The sequence below is a fragment of the Chlorocebus sabaeus genome, chromosome 1 (genome assembly GCF_047675955.1).
Source record: "Chlorocebus sabaeus isolate Y175 chromosome 1, mChlSab1.0.hap1, whole genome shotgun sequence".
Lineage (NCBI taxonomy): Eukaryota > Metazoa > Chordata > Mammalia > Primates > Cercopithecidae > Chlorocebus > Chlorocebus sabaeus.
This window is the reverse complement of record NC_132904.1, coordinates 780,419-801,809: the sequence shown is the minus strand read 5'-3', so window position 1 is coordinate 801,809 and position 21,391 is coordinate 780,419. Positions and strand designations below refer to the sequence as shown.

The 21,391-nt window shown below is 49.9% G+C and overlaps 1 protein-coding gene across 2 annotated transcripts in view; it reads right to left on the bottom strand.

Moving 5' to 3' along the window:
- AP2A2 (adaptor related protein complex 2 subunit alpha 2) overlaps nt 1-21,391 on the bottom strand; it is a 91,222-nt gene that overhangs the window by 43,386 nt on the left and 26,445 nt on the right. For both annotated transcript variants that reach the window (XM_007997935.3, XM_007998011.3), the window contains exon 2: nt 11,624-11,692. In XM_007997935.3, the coding sequence (XP_007996126.3) occupies nt 11,624-11,692 (69 nt within the window). The remainder of the gene's footprint in view (nt 1-11,623; nt 11,693-21,391) is intronic.

The window sequence follows — 21,391 nt, the reverse complement described above, 5'->3', positions numbered from 1 at the left end:
GAAGGGCTGGGGCGCTTACAATGGACAACCTCTCAGGCTGTGTAGAATACAGACCAGCCACTATTTCTGGGGAACGGTGCATCGCCCGTCAGCCAGTCAGCTGGACGCTGGACTCCGAGGAGCTCATGAGAAGCCCGTTCCTTGTCAGTAGCAAATTAACATCATTTAACAGACCAGACGATATAAATAAAAGCAGACCCAACCCGGTTCCAGCCTCCCGTCCATGAAGTTCGTTCCTCCCTCCCCCGCCCCGACCCACTTACCTGCTTGCTGTGCCCAAGGGGTCCCAGCAGCCACGTTCTCCGTGCCCTGTTTGTGCAGGAGAGCGCACACAGCGGAGCACGGGCTGCAGCAGAGGTCCTCCACTGGGAAGCCCCAGCACCGTGCCTCCTACCCAGCCCAGATTCCATCACCCGCTGGAAGCCGCCTTGGACAACCACAGCCAAAAATACTGCTTGACCTCCTCCTCCCTCCGGAGACTTCCCTGTTACTCACTCAAAGCACCTCTCGAAGGAAAAAATAACTGACGGGGAGGACCAACAGCCCGACTGGGCTGAGTTTTGGGGGACGGGGACGGGGACGGAGACAGGGACAGAGGTGGAGACAGGCTCTCTCCCAGAAGAGCTGACCAGGCTCTGCTCCTGCAGGACCCCAGACAAAGAGCTGCTCTAGAGCTCCCGGGTGCTGGGAAACTTAGGCCCACCTTTACAAGCTGAGCCCACTGGACAGTGAGGGCGATGCACGATCACCTCTGGGTCCCCGAGGGATGTCACAGAGCACTCTCCTGGGCACACCACCCGATGTGTAAGCATCGTGAGGAGGGGCGACGGAAGTCACCAGCGCGAGGAGAAAGCCACAGTGCTCAGTCCCGCTGCTCACATGGCAGCATGTGGACTCCTGGCTTAACCCAGGGCCACAGGAAACAAGCAGCAATACTCGCTCCACACCCTCACCTATCTCGGTGGGGCAGGTGAGCCCGCCAGCTCCCCTGGCAGGTGCCCACTGTGAAGTTTATCCCTCCTGAAAGGACCCAGACTGATAGTCTTCAAAATGCTAGTTTCAGTACTGGGCTAGAATTACTTTTTTATTCTAGCAATTTTAAAACGTTGAGTTGAACTTCAATTATTCTAAACTAACAAAGGAGGAGGATAACAGTAATACCTGTCTCCTTGGTTTGTGCAGATCAGAGAGAATGGCTGGGAAACCTCATCCTAAACCATAAAACAATCATGATTAAGTTTGGGCTCCAGTCTGAAAGATGCAGTCACTTGCTTGTCTTGTGGTCTCAGACATATCCCTTAACCTCTCTGAGCCCAACTTCCTCGGCAGGTTATTATAAAAATGAAACAGCACAGCAGACACGCAGCGTCGGGGTCTGGGGCAACATAAGGTCACAACACAGGTTCAGGAGCACCATCTTTCACAGATGATAAAATGTGACAAAGTGTCTACCTCAGAATGACTGAAACCTGCTTCTTGTTTTGTTTTTTTTGTTTGTTTGTTTTTTTGAGACAGTCTCACTCTGTCACCCAGGCTGGAGTGCAGTGGCGCAATCTTGGCTCACTGCAACCTCCGCCTCCCAGGTTCAAGCGATTCTTGTGCTTCTGCCTCCCGAGTGGCTGGGATTACAGGCACGCGCCACCACACCCGGCTAATTTTTGTATTTTTAGTAGAGACAGGGTTTCAACATGTTGGCCAGGCTGGTCTCAAACTCCTAACCCGGTGATCTGCCCACCTCGGCCTCCTAAAGTGCTGGGATTACAGGTATGAGCCACCGCACCCGGCCTGGTATTTTTTAATAACAAAACATCAAGTCGAGTAAGATAAACTGGAGAGTGAGTCAGGAACCAGAGCCTCAAGGCTTTCTCCTGACCTGAAAGTTGGGAAGAGGGACAGAGACCTGACTGGTCACCAGCCATCTGGTCACCAGCCAGAGGCACTGCTGGCTCCACTGTCCCCAACCCCCACAGCCTGCATGGGGCTCACGCCCTCGGAGGCACGGTGGGGACTCTTTCCACTTCCTCACCAACGCACACCAGCCCCAACAACAGTGTGTGGTACAAGGCAGTTGCTGTTTTTGCCTTTTACATCAATGAGTTAATAATCAAGCAAACTAATGGTAAAATGAACAACAGGCTGCCCAAGTGGAAGAAAAACTAAAGTGTTTTGTCTTGAGACAAGGTCTCGCTCTGCCACCCAGGCTGGAGTGCAGTGACATGACCATGGCTCACTGCAGCCTCAACCTCCTAGGCTCAGGTGATCCTCCCACCTCAGTCTCCCGAGTAGCTGGGACCACAGGCATGTGCCACCACGCACAGCTAATTTTTGTACTTTTAGTAGAGATTTTTAGGGTTTCACCATGTTGCCCAGGCTGGTCTTGAACTCTGAGCTTAAGTGATCTGCCTGCCTCGGCCTCCCAAAGTGCTAAGATTATAGGCATGAGCCACCGCGCCCGGCCTAGTTAGCAAATTAATGTGCACTACCTGGGAAACTCCTGGAGACGATCGATAATAAGAAATGACCAGCCAGGTGCAGTGGCTCTCGCCTGTAATCCCACCATTTTTGGGAGGATTCACTCGAGGTGGGTGAGTTCACCTGCGGCCATGAATTCGTGATCAGCATGGGAAACATGGCGAGACCCCATCTCTACAACAAGTTTTAAATTTCGCTGGGCGTGGTGGTGCACACCTGTAGTCCTAGCCACTCGGGAGGTGGAGGCAGGAGGATCACCTGAGCCCAGGAAGTCAAGGCTGCAGTGAGTTAGGATCATGCCACAGCACTCCAGCCTGGGCAACAGAACAAGACCCTGTCTCTTTAAAAAAGAAACTACCACGTCTCTACTGTAGAGTGTGAGAACACAACAGTTGTTTTCTAAAGGCTTAAAGACGGAAGCCACACCCGTGAACATCCCAGGAACTCCCCTGGGCTCCTGCAAGCATGGCAGGTGCACATAAGCACTGATTTCCTGCCCACGCATCTACAGGCCACCATCAAGACACCGTCAGATCTGGCCGGGCCTGCTGTCCATGGCTGTGCTCTGGGCCCACGCCACCCAAAGCACGTTCTTGCCATAGCGGAGGTAGGAAGAGCCCAGAGGGAAGACTCCCTTAAAGCTGAGGTTGGGACTGACAGGAACACTTGTGTCCACACACCTTAGGCCACACATCAGATGGTCACACCTAACAACCCTCATTAAAGGATAAAGATCACAGGGAAGCCATCTGGGCCTACAGTTTTCTTCATGGCAAACAAATACGGATTCAACTCTCTGAAGTTCACGGCACTACTGAAGAAACTCCACAGACAGACATGACCACGAGACACAATGCACTGGAGTGACCTACGCATCTCCCGCTGTCCTGCCCATTCCATGCTTTCCATCTCCACGCTTCCATCTGGGATTATTTCCTTTGGAATTGCCTTTAGCACAGGCCTTCTGGTAGGAAATTCTTTCCATTTCTGTCTTCAGCAGGTATTTTTTAGCTTCATTCTTAAAAGGTATTTTTGCTGGATATCGATTCTTTCCCTAGTTGTAACTTTCCCAACATTTTGAGGTTATGTACAGCACCCCCATGTCAAGACCCTGGCTGCAAGTCTGGAAGAGGACTGGCTCGCTGACAGTTCACTCTGCCCTATGGGTATTACCTCGGGGTGAGACCTTCAGTTCACTGTGGAAGGGGGTCTCCAGTCTTTGACTATCATCCCTCTAGACAAGGCTCCTCAGCCCTGGCACTACGGACACCCTGGCCGACACCTCTGTTTTGAGGGCCACTCTATACACTTCGGGTGTTTGACAGCCTCCCACCTCCACCCACGAGTGGACCCACACTCCTAGGGGCCAGGCTCAGTGGCTCACGCCTATAATCCCAGCACTTTGGGAGGCCAAGGCAAACCGATCGCTTGAGCCCATAAGTTTGAAACCAGCCTAGGTAACATGGCAAGACCTCATCTCTACAAAACTTTTTTTACGTGTTAGCCAGCCATGGTGGTGGCGCCTGTGGTCCCAGCTACTTGGGAGGCTGAGGTGGAAGGATGACTTGAGCCCAGGGTGTTGAGGCTGCAGTGAGCCGTGATTGCACTGGGCAGCCTGGTCAACAGAGCAAGATCTTGTCTCAATAAATCAACAGATCAACCAATCGATCAATTGTTTTCAGCAGAAGGGCTGACCTAAATCAGCAGCGCTCATACAGCGGCCTCATGCCACATGCAGCTAGTGAGCAAGTGAGACAGTCAGTCCGAAGTGAGGCTCCCTCTGAGTGCGACACACACAGCCAGACCCCAAAGACCTGGTGTGAAGTAACTCTGAGACTCACTCTGAGTGTGACACACACAGCCAGACCCCAAAGACCTGGTGTGAAATAACTCTGAGACTCACTCTGAGTGCGACACACACAGCCAGACCCCAAAGACCTGGTGTGAAGTAACTCTGAGACTCCCTCTAAGTGTGACAGACACACACAACCAGACCTCAAAGACCTGGTGTGAAGTAACTCTGAGACTCACTCTGAGTGTGACACACACAGCCAGACCCCAAAGACCTGGTGTGAAGTAACTCTGAGACTCACTCTGAGTGTGACACACACAGCCAGACCCCAAAGACCTGGTGTGAAGTAACTCTGAGACTCACTCTGAGTGTGACACACACAGCCAGACCTGGTGTGAAGTAACTCTGAGACTCACTCTGAGTGTGACACACACAGCCAGACCCCAAAGACCTGGTGTGAAGTAACTCTGAGACTCACTCTGAGTGTGACACACACAGCCAGACCCCAAAGACCTGGTGTGAAGTAACTCTGAGACTCCCTCTAAGTGTGACAGACACACACAACCAGACCTCAAAGACCTGGTGTGAAGTAACTCTGAGACTCACTCTGAGTGTGACACACACAGCCAGACCCCAAAGACCTGGTGTGAAGTAACTCTGAGACTCACTCTGAGTGTGACACACACAGCCAGACCCCAAAGACCTGGTGTGAAGTAACTCTGAGACTCACTCTGAGTGTGACACACACAGCCAGACCTGGTGTGAAGTAACTCTGAGACTCACTCTGAGTGTGACACACACAGCCAGACCCCAAAGACCTGGTGTGAAGTAACTCTGAGACTCACTCTGAGTGTGACACACACAGCCAGACCCCAAAGACCTGGTGTGAAGTAACTCTGAGACTCACTCTGAGTGTGACACACACAACCAGACCTCAAAGACCTGGTGTGAAGTAACTCTGAGACTCCCTCTGAGTGCGACACACACAGCCAGACCCCAAAGACCTGGTGTGAAGTAACTCTGAGACTCACTCCGAGTGTGACACACACAACCAGACCCCAAAGACCTGGTGTGAAGTAACTCTGAGACTCACTCTAAGTGTGACACACACAACCAGACCCCAAAGACCTGGTGTGAAATAACTCTGAGACTCACTCTGAGTGCGACACACACAGCCAGACCCCAAAGACCTGGTGTGAAGTAACTCTGAGACTCCCTCTGAGTGTGACACACACAGCCAGACCTCAAAGACCTGGTGTGAAGTAACTCTGAGACTCACTCTGAGTGTGACACACACAGCCAGACCCCAAAGACCTGGTGTGAAATAACTCTGAGACTCACTCTAAGTGTGACACACACAGCCAGACCCCAAAGACCTGGTGTGAAGTAACTCTGAGACTCACTCTGAGTGCGACACACACAGCCAGACCCCAAAGACCTGGTGTGAAGTAACTCTGAGACTCACTCTGAGTGTGACAGACACACACAACCAGACCTCAAAGACCTGGTGTGAAGTAACTCTGAGACTCACTCTGAGTGTGACAGACACACACAACCAGACCTCAAAGACCTGGTGTGAAGTAACTCTGAGACTCACTCTGAGTGCGACACACACAACCAGACCTCAAAGACCTGGTGTGAAGTAACTCTGAGACTCACTCTAAGTGTGACACACACAACCAGACCTCAAAGACCTGGTGTGAAATAACTCTGAGACTCACTCTGAGTGTGACACACACAGCCAGACCCCAAAGACCTGGTGTGAAGTAACTCTGAGACTCACTCTGAGTGTGACACACACAGCCAAACCCCAAAGACCTGGTGTGAAATAACTCTGAGACTCACTCTAAGTGTGACACACACAGCCAGACCCCAAAGACATGGTGTGAAGTAACTCTGAGACTCACTCTGAGTGCGACACACACAGCCAGACCCCAAAGACCTGGTGTGAAGTAACTCTGAGACTCACTCTGAGTGTGACAGACACACACAACCAGACCTCAAAGACCTGGTGTGAAGTAACTCTGAGACTCACTCTGAGTGTGACAGACACACACAACCAGACCTCAAAGACCTGGTGTGAAGTAACTCTGAGACTCACTCTGAGTGCGACACACACAACCAGACCTCAAAGACCTGGTGTGAAGTAACTCTGAGACTCACTCTAAGTGTGACACACACAACCAGACCTCAAAGACCTGGTGTGAAATAACTCTGAGACTCACTCTGAGTGTGACACACACAGCCAGACCCCAAAGACCTGGTGTGAAGTAACTCTGAGACTCACTCTGAGTGTGACACACACAGCCAGACCCCAAAGACCTGGTGTGAAATAACTCTGAGACTCACTCTAAGTGTGACACACACAGCCAGACCCCAAAGACCTGGTGTGAAGTAACTCTGAGACTCACTCTGAGTGCGACACACACAGCCAGACCCCAAAGACCTGGTGTGAAGTAACTCTGAGACTCACTCTGAGTGTGACACACACAGCCAGACCCCAAAGACCTGGTGTGAAATAACTCTGAGACTCACTCTAAGTGTGACACACACAGCCAGACCCCAAAGACCTGGTGTGAAGTAACTCTGAGACTCACTCTGAGTGCGACACACACAGCCAGACCCCAAAGACCTGGTGTGAAGTAACTCTGAGACTCACTCTGAGTGTGACAGACACACACAACCAGACCTCAAAGACCTGGTGTGAAGTAACTCTGAGACTCACTCTGAGTGTGACAGACACACACAACCAGACCTCAAAGACCTGGTGTGAAGTAACTCTGAGACTCACTCTGAGTGCGACACACACAACCAGACCTCAAAGACCTGGTGTGAAGTAACTCTGAGACTCACTCTAAGTGTGACACACACAACCAGACCTCAAAGACCTGGTGTGAAATAACTCTGAGACTCACTCTGAGTGTGACACACACAGCCAGACCCCAAAGACCTGGTGTGAAGTAACTCTGAGACTCACTCTGAGTGTGACACACACAGCCAGACCCCAAAGACCTGGTGTGAAATAACTCTGAGACTCACTCTAAGTGTGACACACACAGCCAGACCCCAAAGACCTGGTGTGAAGTAACTCTGAGACTCACTCTGAGTGCGACACACACAGCCAGACCCCAAAGACCTGGTGTGAAGTAACTCTGAGACTCACTCTGAGTGTGACAGACACACACAACCAGACCTCAAAGACCTGGTGTGAAGTAACTCTGAGACTCACTCTGAGTGTGACAGACACACACAACCAGACCTCAAAGACCTGGTGTGAAGTAACTCTGAGACTCACTCTGAGTGCGACACACACAACCAGACCTCAAAGACCTGGTGTGAAGTAACTCTGAGACTCACTCTAAGTGTGACACACACAACCAGACCTCAAAGACCTGGTGTGAAATAACTCTGAGACTCACTCTGAGTGTGACACACACAGCCAGACCCCAAAGACCTGGTGTGAAGTAACTCTGAGACTCACTCTGAGTGTGACACACACAGCCAAACCCCAAAGACCTGGTGTGAAATAACTCTGAGACTCACTCTAAGTGTGACACACACAGCCAGACCCCAAAGACCTGGTGTGAAGTAACTCTGAGACTCACTCTGAGTGTGACACACACAGCCAGACCCCAAAGACCTGGTGTGAAGTAACTCTGAGACTCACTCTGAGTGTGACACACACAGCCAGACCCCAAAGACCTGGTGTGAAGTAACTCTGAGACTCACTCTGAGTGCGACACACACAGCCAGACCCCAAAGACCTGGTGTGAAGTAACTCTGAGACTCACTCTGAGTGTGACAGACACACACAACCAGACCTCAAAGACCTGGTGTGAAGTAACTCTGAGACTCACTCTGAGTGTGACAGACACACACAACCAGACCTCAAAGACCTGGTGTGAAGTAACTCTGAGACTCACTCTGAGTGCGACACACACAGCCAGACCCCAAAGACCTGGTGTGAAGTAACTCTGAGACTCACTCTGAGTGTGACACACACAGCCAGACCTCAAAGACCTGGTGTGAAGTAACTCTGAGACTCACTCTGAGTGTGACACACACAGCCAGACCTCAAAGACCTGGTGTGAAGTAACTCTGAGACTCACTCTGAGTGTGACACACACAGCCAGACCCCAAAGACCTGGTGTGAAGTAACTCGGTACCTTGTTTTTTTAATTTTTTTTTTCTGGGACGGGGTCTCACTTTGTCACCCAGGTTGGAGTGCATTGGCACGATCTCGGCTCACTGCAACCTCTGCCTCCCGGGTTCAAGCAATTCTCCTGCCTCAGCCTCCCGAGTAGCTGGGATTACACGCGCCCGCCACCACGCCCGGCTAAGTCCTGTATTTTTAATAGACATGGGGTTTCGCCATGTTGGTCAAGGTGGTCTCAAACTCTTGACCTCAAGTGATCCAGCCACCTCGGCCTCCCAAAGGGCTGGGATTACAGGTGTGAGCCACCATGACGGCCAGTTTTTTTCAATTGATTACAACAACATTTTAGATATACTGAACTAAATAAAATATACGATTAATTTCATTTGCTCCTTTTTACTTTTTTCCAATGAGGCTGCCGGAACATTTAGACCTAGGAGTATGACTGAGACTCTCCTGCTAAATTGGAGAGCACAGCTCTAAGTCACCCCATCTACCCACAGCTGGCAGGGCAGGCCTCAGGCAGCACATTTCTTACGGACAAGGAGTAGATTTTCTTCTGTGTCTGCTGCCACCACCCAGGGTATGCGCACGCTCAACAAAAGCCAACACGTCACTGTGTAGGAGGGGCCACCTTCCCTATCTAGGACAGCCAGACAGGCATGAAGTCTCCTTTAGTCCCAAAATATTTATACAGAGTTTGCAAAAAAAGCCTTGCTCTGTCTCCCAGGCTGGAGTGCAGTGGCACAATCTCGGCTCACTGCAACCTCCGCCTCACCAGTTCAAGCGATTCTCCTGCCTCAGTCTCCCAAGTAGCTGGGACTATAGGCACGCGCCACCACACCCAGCTAATCTTCGTATCTTTAGTAAAGATGGAGTTTCACCATGTTGGCCAGGCTGGTCTTGAACTCCCGACCTCAAGCGACCCGCCCACCTCGGCCTCCTAAAGTGCTGGGATTACAGGCGTGAGCCCATGCTCGGCTCCCCCTTTTTTTTTTTTTTTTTTTTTGAGATGGAGTTTTGCTTTTGTCACCCAGGCTAGAGTGCAACGGCACGATCTCAGCTCACTGCAACCTCCTCCTCCCACATTCAAGCGATTCTCCTGCCTCAGGAGTAGCTGGGATTACAGGCACATGCCACCATGCCCAGCTAAATTTTTTTGTATTTTTAGCAGAGATGGGGTTTTACCATGTTGATCAGGCTGGTTTTGAACTCCTGACCTCAAGTGATCCACCCGCCTCAGCCTCCCAAAGTGCTGGGATTACAGGCGTGAAGCCACCACACCTGGCCAGAGAGTTTGTAAATTTAACAGCCTTACAAAGCCTTTAAAGTTATACCTCAACAAATCATACTATTACTCTGAAATCTATAAAAATCTCCCATTCAAATTTAATCTTTAGCATTCTAAAGGTCATGAACCCTTTTCACAAAAACAAAATGGATTAACATTGGCTGGGTGCTGGTTTCTTTTCAAGCAATTTCTATGTATTTCCTCATTTCCTCATAATGAGCAGACACATATCCCGTTCAATGAAGGCTCAGTGATGCCAAGAGTAAGGCCGGCTGGCAGGGGCTGGCTTTGTCAGGGTCAGGCTCCCCAGGTGGAGAGCCACGGCTGAGCGAGAGGGTGCCAGGGTGCAGCCCTTTCAACCCAGGGCCACCGCCTCCAGCCGGCAATCTGGGCTCCCGAGCTCCCTGATGGGCAGGTGGTGGCGACTCTGTCAGACCCACATCTCCTTCTGCTTCTGCCCTTTACTTTTCACTGGTGTCACTCTCCAACAAATCTTCTGTACACAGCCCATTTCAGAGTCCGCATCCTGGAGAACCCAATTTGAGATCACTGGTTTCCCCATTTTACATTTGAGAACAAACATGCACACCAGGCATGGTGGCTCATGCCTATAATCCCAGCACTTTAGGAGGCCAAAGCGGGCGAATCACCTGAGGTCGGGAATTCGAGACCAGCCTGACCAACATGGAGAAACCCCGTCTCTACTAAAAGTACAAAAATCAGCCAGGCCAGGCACAGTGGCTCACTCCAGTAATCCCAGCGCTTTGGGAGGCAGAGACAGGTGGATCACTTGAGGTCAGGAGTTCAAGATCGGCCTGACCAACATGGAGAAACCCCATCTCTACTAAAAGTACAAAAATCAGCCAGGCCAGGCACAGTAATGTCTCACGCCTGTAATCCCAGCACTCTGGGAGGGCAAGGCACGCAGATCACTTGAGGTCGGGAGTTCAAGACCAGCCTGGCCAACATGGAGAAACCCTGTCTCTACTAAATAAAATTCCAGGTGTGTGGTGGCACACGCCTGTAATCCCAGCTACCTGGGAGGCTGAGGCAGGAGAATCGCTTGAACCTGGAAGACAAGAGGTTGCAGTGAGCCAAGATCATGCCACTGTACTCCACACTGGGCAACACAGCAAGATTCCATCTCAAAAAAAAAAAAAAGAAAGAAAGAAAGAAACTACTGGATATCCATTCTCCATTCTCAAGCCCTCAAAAGCACCCATCCCATGAAACTCCAGGAGTCCCCAAGCTGTGTTCTGCCTGCCCCTCCAGTTCCACAGGGGTCAGGCTCAGCCCTCTCCCCGATTCACTGTGCCTGGGCAATTTCAGCTACACTGTGGCTAAGGTATGCAAAGGGAGGTGAGCCAGATCGCAAATCTGTAAACATTAACTGAAAAACTAAGGCTTGAAGGATTAACTGGGCTTTCACAAATGTCCTAAGGGCTGAAAACTAAGTCTATGCTTCACAATTCTCCAAAGTAAGGATGTTCAGGGAAGGCACTCAGCCCGCACACTGGCTCACAGAGAGGTGGTCTGCCGAGAGCGGGTCAGGCCCCTGTTGACCGTCAACAGGAAACGTTTGGTGGCGCCTTGCGCAGAGCGCTTTCCATACTTGGTGTTTGTCCTCTGAACCCCCAGCACACTGGCCTGGTGGCTAACACTGTGACATGCAGCCGGGGACTGGACCGGAGCTGTTCCAGCTCCAGGAAAAGACCAGACACCAGGAGGGGCCGCCGCACCTAACCAGCTGCACACATGCCATTTCCTAATTCTGACAGAGCCCTGATAGAAACTGTAGAAACTGAGAACTTCACTTCAGTGTGGGGGAAAAGAAGGCAGTATTAAAAGACTGGGTTCTTATTACAGAAAATTTACAACAGGACATTTCCTGGAAAAGGTTAAACATACTTACCTTTAAATTTTGATCTGATATTTGCCAGTTCCTTGTTTATCCTTTTTATTTCTGCTTCTTTACTTTTGCCTAAAAAAAAGAACAAAAAGGCATTTTTATTTTAACTGATTTCTAAAGAAACACCATTTCCCTGATAAGACTGACACTCAGAACTCACGAATGGGTTGAGGCCCCACTTCAAGGCAGGAGAAAAGCCAAAGCAGACACCTGCCTCCAACCCAGAGCCGGCAGGAAGGGGCTGCAGCAGGGCTGGGGTCAAGACCCAGCCGAGGGGAGCACCTGGGTCAGGACAGCGAAGCAGCACGTCCTGAACCGCCCGGCCGGCCGCCGCACACCCAGGGGTGCTCCACAGCACCATTTCTAACTCTACCTTTTTACCAAGCTCAGAACTCAAATACCTGCCGGACGTTTGCCATGATAAATCGTCATCCACTAATAATACAGCAGTCTACTCCTAAAATCAACTTTTACTGCCAAAAGTACACAATTTTACTACCATAGGCTTCCAATTTTCTTTTATAAATTCACCTCCACAGTTTCCTCCTGGATCAACTGCAGTCGCAAAACAGATGCAGCCTCTGCAACACAAATCCTTCAAGACTCAGCTCAGATGTGCCGTTAAAATAAAGGCTGGGCCCACCGGCCTGCCTCCTCTGCCATATGGACTGAATGTCTCTGTCCCCCCAAAATTCGCATGTTGAAACCCTAAACCCAGTGTCATGGTATCTGAAGATGGAATCTTTGGAAGGTGACTGGGTTTAGATGGGGTCATGAGGTGGGCCCTCATGATGGGATGAGCATTCCTACAAGAAAAGTCCTCAACAAATACGGTTAGGTACTAATATCATTAATAACATGAGGAGTGCTCCCACCAACAGGCCCGAAGGCTAGCTTCTGTCCATAGCAGGAAAGACTGATCTACTCGGTCTATCTGTTGATAAGATATTACAACCTATGTGTTATAAAATCTAGTCATTTAAAATAGTCTTTCTTTTTGGCTTATCCATCCCCAACGGCAATCAAAATACCTGAATTGACACATTTCAATTTCATGTCTCTTACTTAGTCTCTTACTTAGTTTCACGTCTCTTACTTAGTTACAGGTACTTTAGTCTGCTCTGGCTGCCATGACAAAACACCCCAGGCTGGGTGGCTGAAACAGTTTATCTCACAGTCCTGGAGGCTGGAGGTCTGTGGTCAGTGCACCAGCAGGGTGGTTTCTGGTGAGGGCTCTCTTCCTGGCTTGCAGACAGCCACCTTCTATGTGCTCACATGGCCTTTCTTTGATGCATGCTTATGAAGCGAGCACGCTCTCTCTTCCTCTTATAAGGCCACCAACCCTACAGGATTAGGATCCCACCCCTATGACTTCATTTAACCTTAACTGCCTCCTGAAAGCCCTATCTCCAAATCCAGTCACACTGGGGTTGGGGCTTCAGCATACGAACTGGGGTGGAGCCACGGAGGCAACTCAGTGCACAGCTAGAGGGAACCTTAAAGACAGACTGATGCATCTGTTCCATAAATATCCACTGAGCACCTACAACTGTCCACACACTGTGCTGGGCACCAAGACACAAGGATGAACAAAAACAGACATGGTCTCTGTTACCCTCATGGAAGACACAGTCTGGCAGAAGACTGTTACTGATCAAGAAGTCGCACACCTATTTAATCACCATGTACTGCGTAAGGAAAGCAGATGAAGCTAGGAGGGATTACGATACAGGGAGTAGGTCTGCGCTGCAGGGCACACAGTGGTTTGTAGGAACACGAGGGTTTTCCTACAAAATCTGGTAAGTCCACTTTGATAATATCCGACTGTGATATTATACGGACATGCTGGGTCTGTCCACAGTTCCTGGCTCGTAATTCTCACAGCTCTTACTGTGATATTATACGGACGTGCTGGGTCTGTCCACAGTTCCTGGTGATATTATACGGACATGCTGCGTCTGTCCACAGTTCCTGGCTCGTAATTCTCACAGCTCTTACTGTGATATTATACGGACATGCTGGGTCTGTCCACAGTTCCTGGTGATATTATACGGACATGCTGGGTCTGTCCACAGTTCCTGGTGATATTACACGGACATGCTGGGTCTGTCCACAGTTCCTGGCTAACAACTCTCATAGCTCTTGGTATTTTTCCCCAAGGCAGGCCCTGAGACTAGCAAGGGACTCTAACACCCCCCACCTTTCTGTCTTGGAGCTGGCCACAAATAAATTCTCTGACCTACCTTGTCTGACTGTGGGTCACAAGACCCCCATTTCTCAAGGGGCCCTGCCCCACACCCCGGGGGAGGAATGCTACACAGAGAGGCCAGGAAGAATCTGCACAGACAGGCCCCGCTGGGTTTAGATCACACCCTTTTGGTCCAGTCCCATTTGTACACTGCTGTCAATCATGCCTATCCAATGAAGTCTCCACAAAAGGCCCAGGCGGACAGGGTTTGGGGAGCATCCAGATAACTGAACACATGGGGATCCCTGGAGGGACATGGAGCAGCCATGCCCAGTACCATGCCCTACACATCACTTCACCTGCACCCTTCGTACTAGCCTTTATGATCAAATAAACGTGTTTCCCTGAGTTCTGTGAGCCACTCTAGCAAACTAATTGAATCCAAAGAGGGGGTCATGAGACGTCCATTCACAGTCTGTCATGAGATGTCCATTCACAGTCTGTCATGAGATGTCCATTCACAGTCTGTCATGCAGGAGCACAGGTCACAACCTGAGGCTTGAGGCTAACATGAGAAGTAGGAGGCAGTCCTGGGACTGCCCTGTGGGATGTGACACTACCTCCAGGTAGACGGTGTCAGAATCGAGTTGGAGGATACCCAGCTGGTGCCCACTGCAGAACTGATGGGGAGAAATCCCCAAATATTTTGGGGTCACAGAAGTCTTCTGTGTTGTAGTGGGACAGCAGAGGAATAATAGCTTAAACTATTTTCTCAGCTCACACCCATGAAATTTGGGAATTCTCCATTGTACAAAAGAGGGAAAATACACATTAGACATGCGACAATCAAACTTTCAGTACATGCTAAATCTATTGCTAAATGGCCCTTGCTCAACAAATACTTGCATGTACGTCACAAGCCAGGCATGGGAGAGAGACGAGACCACGTGTAGTTTAACTCTACCTGGACCAGCCGTGAAAACTAAGGCTTAAAGAGTACAAAGTGATCTTAATAGGGACACACGTTTAACAAGCACTGTCAAAATACAATTATTCATCACACAGGGTAACGTGAGTTGTGTGCAAAAACAAGTTTATGTACATTTAAGTCATTTTTCATTCTTATTTTTTATTTTTTAAAAAATTAAAAATATGGCCAGGAGCGGAGGTGCCTCATCCGAGGCAGGTGGATCGCCTGAGGTCAGGAGTCTGAGACCAGCCTGGCCAACGTGGTGAAACCCCGTCTCTACTGAAAATACAAAAATTAGCCAGGTGTGGTGGCAGATGCCTGTAGTCCCAGCTACTTGGGAGGCTGAGGCAGGAGAATCACTTGAACCCGGGAGGCAGAAGTTGCAGTGAGCCGAGGTGACAGAGCAAGATTCCGTCCCAAAAAAGAAAAAAGAAAAAACAGAGACAAGTTTTCACTGTGGTATTTGGGCTGGTCTCGAACTCCTGAGCTCAAGCAGTCCTCTCACCTCGGCCTCCTAAAGTGATGGGATTACAGGTGTGAGCCACTGCACCTGGCCCTAAGTCACTTTTTTAAAGCAACAATAAATCTGACTATTTAAAAAACCTTCTCAAGTGAGTCTTTGGTTTAAGGATCTCTGGCTGAAGTAAAAGGCCTCCGCAGCAACCCATCCATTATCAGAACATGGCACAAGCGGCCCCACCAGGCCTGGTGCGCACAGATCAGAGGACAAGTTCACCCCTGCCCTACACAGTCACAGGGCCTAATGCAACCACTGCTGCTTCCAAAACTGATCTTGCCTCCCCCACAAGACAAGCTCCCTCCTGCAGAACATCGTTTGTCTTTTACCACACATTTGCTAACAAATAAGGCTGAATGTTTCCTGAATTGAACAAACACTCCTTTGAGCCAGTCCTGCCCGAGAAAACTCCAGACGGACAGGTGGTCAGAACAGGAAAATCAAGTGCCTATGAGGCGGCTCCCCCAGCCAGCACTGCCCCAGGTGCTGGGAACACACCAGCTTCTGCCCTCAGAGGACCTTCAACAAGACACAGACACACCCAAACCTCCTGTCCCCATCTCTTCCCAGCCCTGAAAGCTGCTCACGGCAGTGACCCCTGGGCAGGCTGCCCAGTCTCAGCATCCCCACTCCTCTCTGTATGATGGCTGACCAGCGGATGGCTCCGCAAGAAAGCAGGGCAGCAGGCACAGGAGGATGCTGGCAGCCTGATGCCCCCCCCAGGATGGCAGATTTTTTGAACTTGGCTGAAAGTCATGAAAACAGTGTCTTGGGAGCTTCTGCCACACAAAGCCTGCAGGCGGCTTCACACGGCTGGGACTGCGCTTGGGTGAAGCACTCTGCACTGGGTGCAGTGTGCCAGTGTGCGTGTGCCTCATGTGTGCATGCCACTGTGTGTGCACGTGTGTGTGCGCCACTCACGGTGTGTGTGCATGTGTGCTTCTCACAAAGGTGCACACAGATCTGAGCTATTAGGTCTGCAGCCGGGGACCTCGTGCTCTCTGCCTGTCATGTGCCCTCTACTTTACCCACCCAAACACCAGGGAAAGAAACCACTCTGAGGGGGAACTTCTGTTGTCCAGAATCAACAGAGCTCAGATCCAAAGCAGAAATAATAAAAACCTGGGGGCAGGAGAAAGAGAAAGTAATACTACATGAGCTAAATCAACTTTCCTAAGCGGAATCTACAGATTTTAAGTAAGGTTGTGAAATCACAAACTAAAACTAAGAGCGCATAATTTAGAGTTATAGAGGTAACCGGCAGGAGAAACAGGCCATGAAACCCCTCTCCTCTGTGGAACAAAAACACAGACAAGTCACAGCTTCTCATCCACAGCTTGAATTGCCCAATTTTCAACACACACACATACACACACACACACACGTACACACCAAATACACACATACACAAATACACACACATACACAATACACACATACACAAATACACACACATACACAAATACACACACACATACACACCAAATACACACATACAAATACATATACACACGTACACACCAAATACACAAACACACATACACACACGTACACACCAAATACACACATACAAATACACATACACACACGTACACACCAAATACACAAATATGCACACACACACATGTACACACCAAATACACACATACACAAATACACACACACAAATACACACACAATACACACATACACAAATACACACACACAAACACACACGCATACACACCAAATACACACATACACACACACACAAATACACACATACACAAATACACACACGTACACACCAAATACACACATACACAAATACACACATACCAAATACACACACATACACAAATACACACAAATAAACACATACACAAATACATGCACACATACACAAATACACATACACATGTACACACAAATACACATACACAAATACACAAATACACACAAATACACGTACACACCAGATACACACGTTTACAAACACACATGAATACATATTTATACAAACACAAATACACATATATACACACAAATGCACACATAAACCAAATAAACACAAGTACACAAATGTACACACCACACACAAATATACATATACACACATTTACAAACACAAATACTCAAAAATACACACATGTACACAAACACAAATACAACTTATATACACAAATATAGACACAAATACAACATACACATATACGTACATACATACAAACACAAATACACATATACACACACACAAATACACACATGTACACACACGCAGAAACACAAATATACATACATCACACACATACACACACACTTTAAAATGAGGGCAGGCCAGCCCCTGAGGAGAAGCATGGAGGGTGGTGACGAGTGAACCTGGGGGCCGGCACACGAGGTAGGAATCCAAGCCCAGCCTCTGACTCACTCTGTTGTGCCTCTGAGCTCCAGCTCCCTCAAAAGGAAAGCCACCAAGGGCCACACAACCTCACGGCATCATGTCTGTGCAGGAGAAGGTAGAGAGGCCAGGCACAGTGGCTCACGCCTGTACTTTGGGAGGCTGCACTTTGGGAAGCTGAGGTGGGCAGATCACCTGAGGTTGGGAGTTCAAGACCAGCCTAGAAAGCATAGTAAAACCCCATCTCTACGAAAAATACAAAAATTAGGCCTGGTGGCACGCGTCTGTAATCCCAGCTACTTGGGATGCTGAGGCAGGAGAATTGCTAGAACCCAGGAGTTGGCAGTTGCAGTGAGCCGAGATTGCATCATTGCACTCCAGTCTGGGCAACAGAGTGAGACTCTGTCTCAAAAAAAAAAAAAGCGTCTTGGCCAGACCTGAGGACAGGAGAGCCCCAGCAGCCCATGTCCACAGAGGATTGAGCGTGATGCAAGAACCAGGGCTGGGGCCAGGCGCGGTGGCTCAAGCCTGTAATCCCAGCACTTTGGGAGGCCGAGACGGGCGGATCACGAGGTCAGGAGATCGAGACCATCCTGGCTAATACGGTGAAACCCCGTCTCTACTAAAAATGCAAAAAACTAGCCGGGTGAGTTGGCAGGCGCCTGTAATCCCAGCTACTCGGGAGGCTGAGGCAGGAGACTGGCGTAAACCCGGGAGGCGGAGCTTGCAGTGAGCTGAGATCCGGCCATTGCACTCCAGCCTGGGCGACAGAGCGAGACTCCGTCTCAAAAAAAAAAAAAAAAAAAAAAAAAAAAAAAAAAAGAATCAGGGCTGGAGGCCGGGCGCGGTGGCTCAAGCCTGTAATCCCAGCACTTTGGGAGGCCAAGACAGGCGGATCATGAGGTCAGGAGATCGAGACCATCCTGGCTAAAACAGTGAAACCCCGTCTCTACCAAAAAATACAAAAAACTAGCCGGGCGAGGTGGCGGGCGCCTGTAGTCCCAGCTACTCGGGAGGCTGAGGCAGGAGAATGGCATAAACCCGGGAGGCGGAGCTTGCAGTGAGCCGGGATCCGGCCACTGCACTCCAGCCTGGGCGACAGAGCGAGACTCCGTCTCAAAAATAAATAAATAAAGAAAGAACCAGGGCTGGAGTGACCCGGCCCAGCGCCCCTACTGAGCAGAGACGACGCAAAAGCAGGGAAAAGAGGAGGTGCCGTGACAGCGTGCGGACACAGCCAGGGACTTCTAACTGCAGCTGCCAGGCAGGCCACTGTGTGAAGACAACAGAGGAGGGCTCTCAAAAGTAGAAAAGCCACCCAGACCATGTCTCTTCTGACAGTTCAGGAAAATTAATGTCACATAAAAATAAGCAATCAGGGCCGGGCGCAGTGGCTCACGTCTGTAATCCCAGCACTTTGGGAGGCCGAGACGGGTGGATCACGAGGTCAGGATATCGGGACCATCCTAGCTAACACGGTGAAACCCCATCTCTACTAAAAAATACAAAAAGACTAGCCGGGCAAGGTGGCGGCGCCTGTAGTCCCAGCTACTCGGGAGGCTGAGGCAGGAGAATGGCGTGAACCCGGGAGGCGGAGCTTGCAGTGAGCCACGATCCGGCCACTGCACTCCAGCGTGGGCGACAGAGCGAGACTCCGTCTCAAAAAAAAAAAAAAATAAGCAATCAGGCCAGGCGCAGTGGCTCACGCCTATAATCCCAGCACTTTCGGAGGCTGAGGCGGGTGGATCACTTGAAGTCAGGAGTTCGAGACCAGCCTGAGCAACATGGTGAAATCCCATCTCTACTAAAAACACAAAAATTAGCCAGGCATGGTGGCGTGCGCCTGTAATCCCAGCTACTGGGGAAGCTGAAGTGGAAGAATCACCTGAACCCGAGAGGCAGAGGTTGCAGTGAGCCGAGATCACACCACTGCACCCCAGCCTGGGCGACTGGGCAACAAAGAGAGAGCCTGTCTCAAAAACGAGAAAGACAATCTAGCACGACCACGGCTGAGATCACAGATGATGACCTGCAGGGAAGACTGATACATTCAAGTCAACCACCATATCCTAAATTTACCAAAAATGCTCTAGTAGAAGCCGCATGATCAATGTGGCACCCCTGCAGTTGCGATGGACGCAGGTAACAATCTGAGCACTCCAGCGTCTATCAGGGACTCTCCTGTAAAGGAGCAGAGCGTGCTCCTGTTCCTGGCCAGGCGCCAATTTGTGCCACGGACACTGCACTGATCTCCATAAGGCAGAGGCCTTCACAGGAGGACTTCAGCCACCCCACCTTGCCAGGAACAGATCGAGCAAAAACTCTTATCTTTTTAGATAAATTAGCTTGAGGAGAAGGGGAGGAGCTGAATTCTGAAAGGGTAAAGCATGAGCAAGAGTAACTGACCCACAGCAACAAGCCCAGCCACACGCAGAGTCTGATCTTTGTTAAAGAGACGCTGGCCTGGCCGGGCACAGTGGCTCACGCCTGAAATCCCAGCACTTTGGGAGGCCAAGGCGGGCAGATCACGAGGTTAGGAGATCGAGACCATCCTGGCTAACACGGTGAAACCCCGTCTCTACTAAAAATACAAAAAAAAATTAGCCAGGCGTGGTGGCGGGCGCCTGTAGTCCCAGCTGCTCGGGAGGCTGAGGCAGGAGAATGGCGTGAACTCAGGAGTTGGAGCTTGCAGTGAGCCGAGATGGTGCCACTGCACTCCAGCCTGGGCAACAGAGCAAGACCCCGTCTCAAAAAAAAAAAAAAAAAAAAAGAGACACTGGCCGTGGCCATCCTGCACTGTCCCTGTCTGCAACAAGTCCAGCCACACACAGTCTGATCTTCGTTGAAGAGACGCTGGCCGTAGCCATTCTGCACTGTTCCTGTCTGAACAGCAGCCAGCCCGTCAGCACTAAGGGTACTGTACTTACACCAGGGAATTTTCACAGTGGACTTAGGAACTCTGGTGGCTAATGAGTAACCTGAACATGCCATAGCTACCGGCAAAAGCAGGTTACAATTTGCACTCTATGAAGTAGCAAGGAACACACTCTACAGGGGCAGGCTGGGATAAAAGCTCTCGAATTTTTAGGATTATTGTCCCTGGTTATTCTTCAGGAACAGCATGCTGGTTAATGATTTCTTGTTTACAGGCCGAACTAATCAACAGAGAGGATTAGTATTCCGGGAACAGCCCAAATTCCAAAACAAAGAGTAAAGGAGCCTGTAACAGATTATTATAAAATACCGAACTACCAAAATCTTATGTCCTTGCAATGGGCAACAAAACTTGGTCTACAGAGTTTGTCTGTATATAAACTGATTTCAGACTGGGCACAGTGGCTCATGCCTGTAATTCCAGCACCTTGGGAGGCTGAAGTGGGAGGGCTGTTTGAGCCCAGGAACTCAAGACCAGCCTAGGCAACATAGGGAGACCCGGTCTCTACAAATAATTTTTTTAAAAAATCAGACAGGTGTGGTGGTGCATACCTGTGGTCCCAGCTACTAGGGAGGCCGAGGTGGGGGGATCACCTGAGCACAGGAAGTCAACGCTCCAGTGAGCCGGGACAGCATCACTGTACTCCAGCCTAGGCAACAAGGTGAGACTCTGCCTCGAAGAAATAAAGTGATTCCACCGAGTAACCCAAAAGCCCAAAACTGACCAAGCCCAAGAATTTTTGAAGGAAGCTGTAATTGCTAACATCACTATTAAGGTGGTTAGC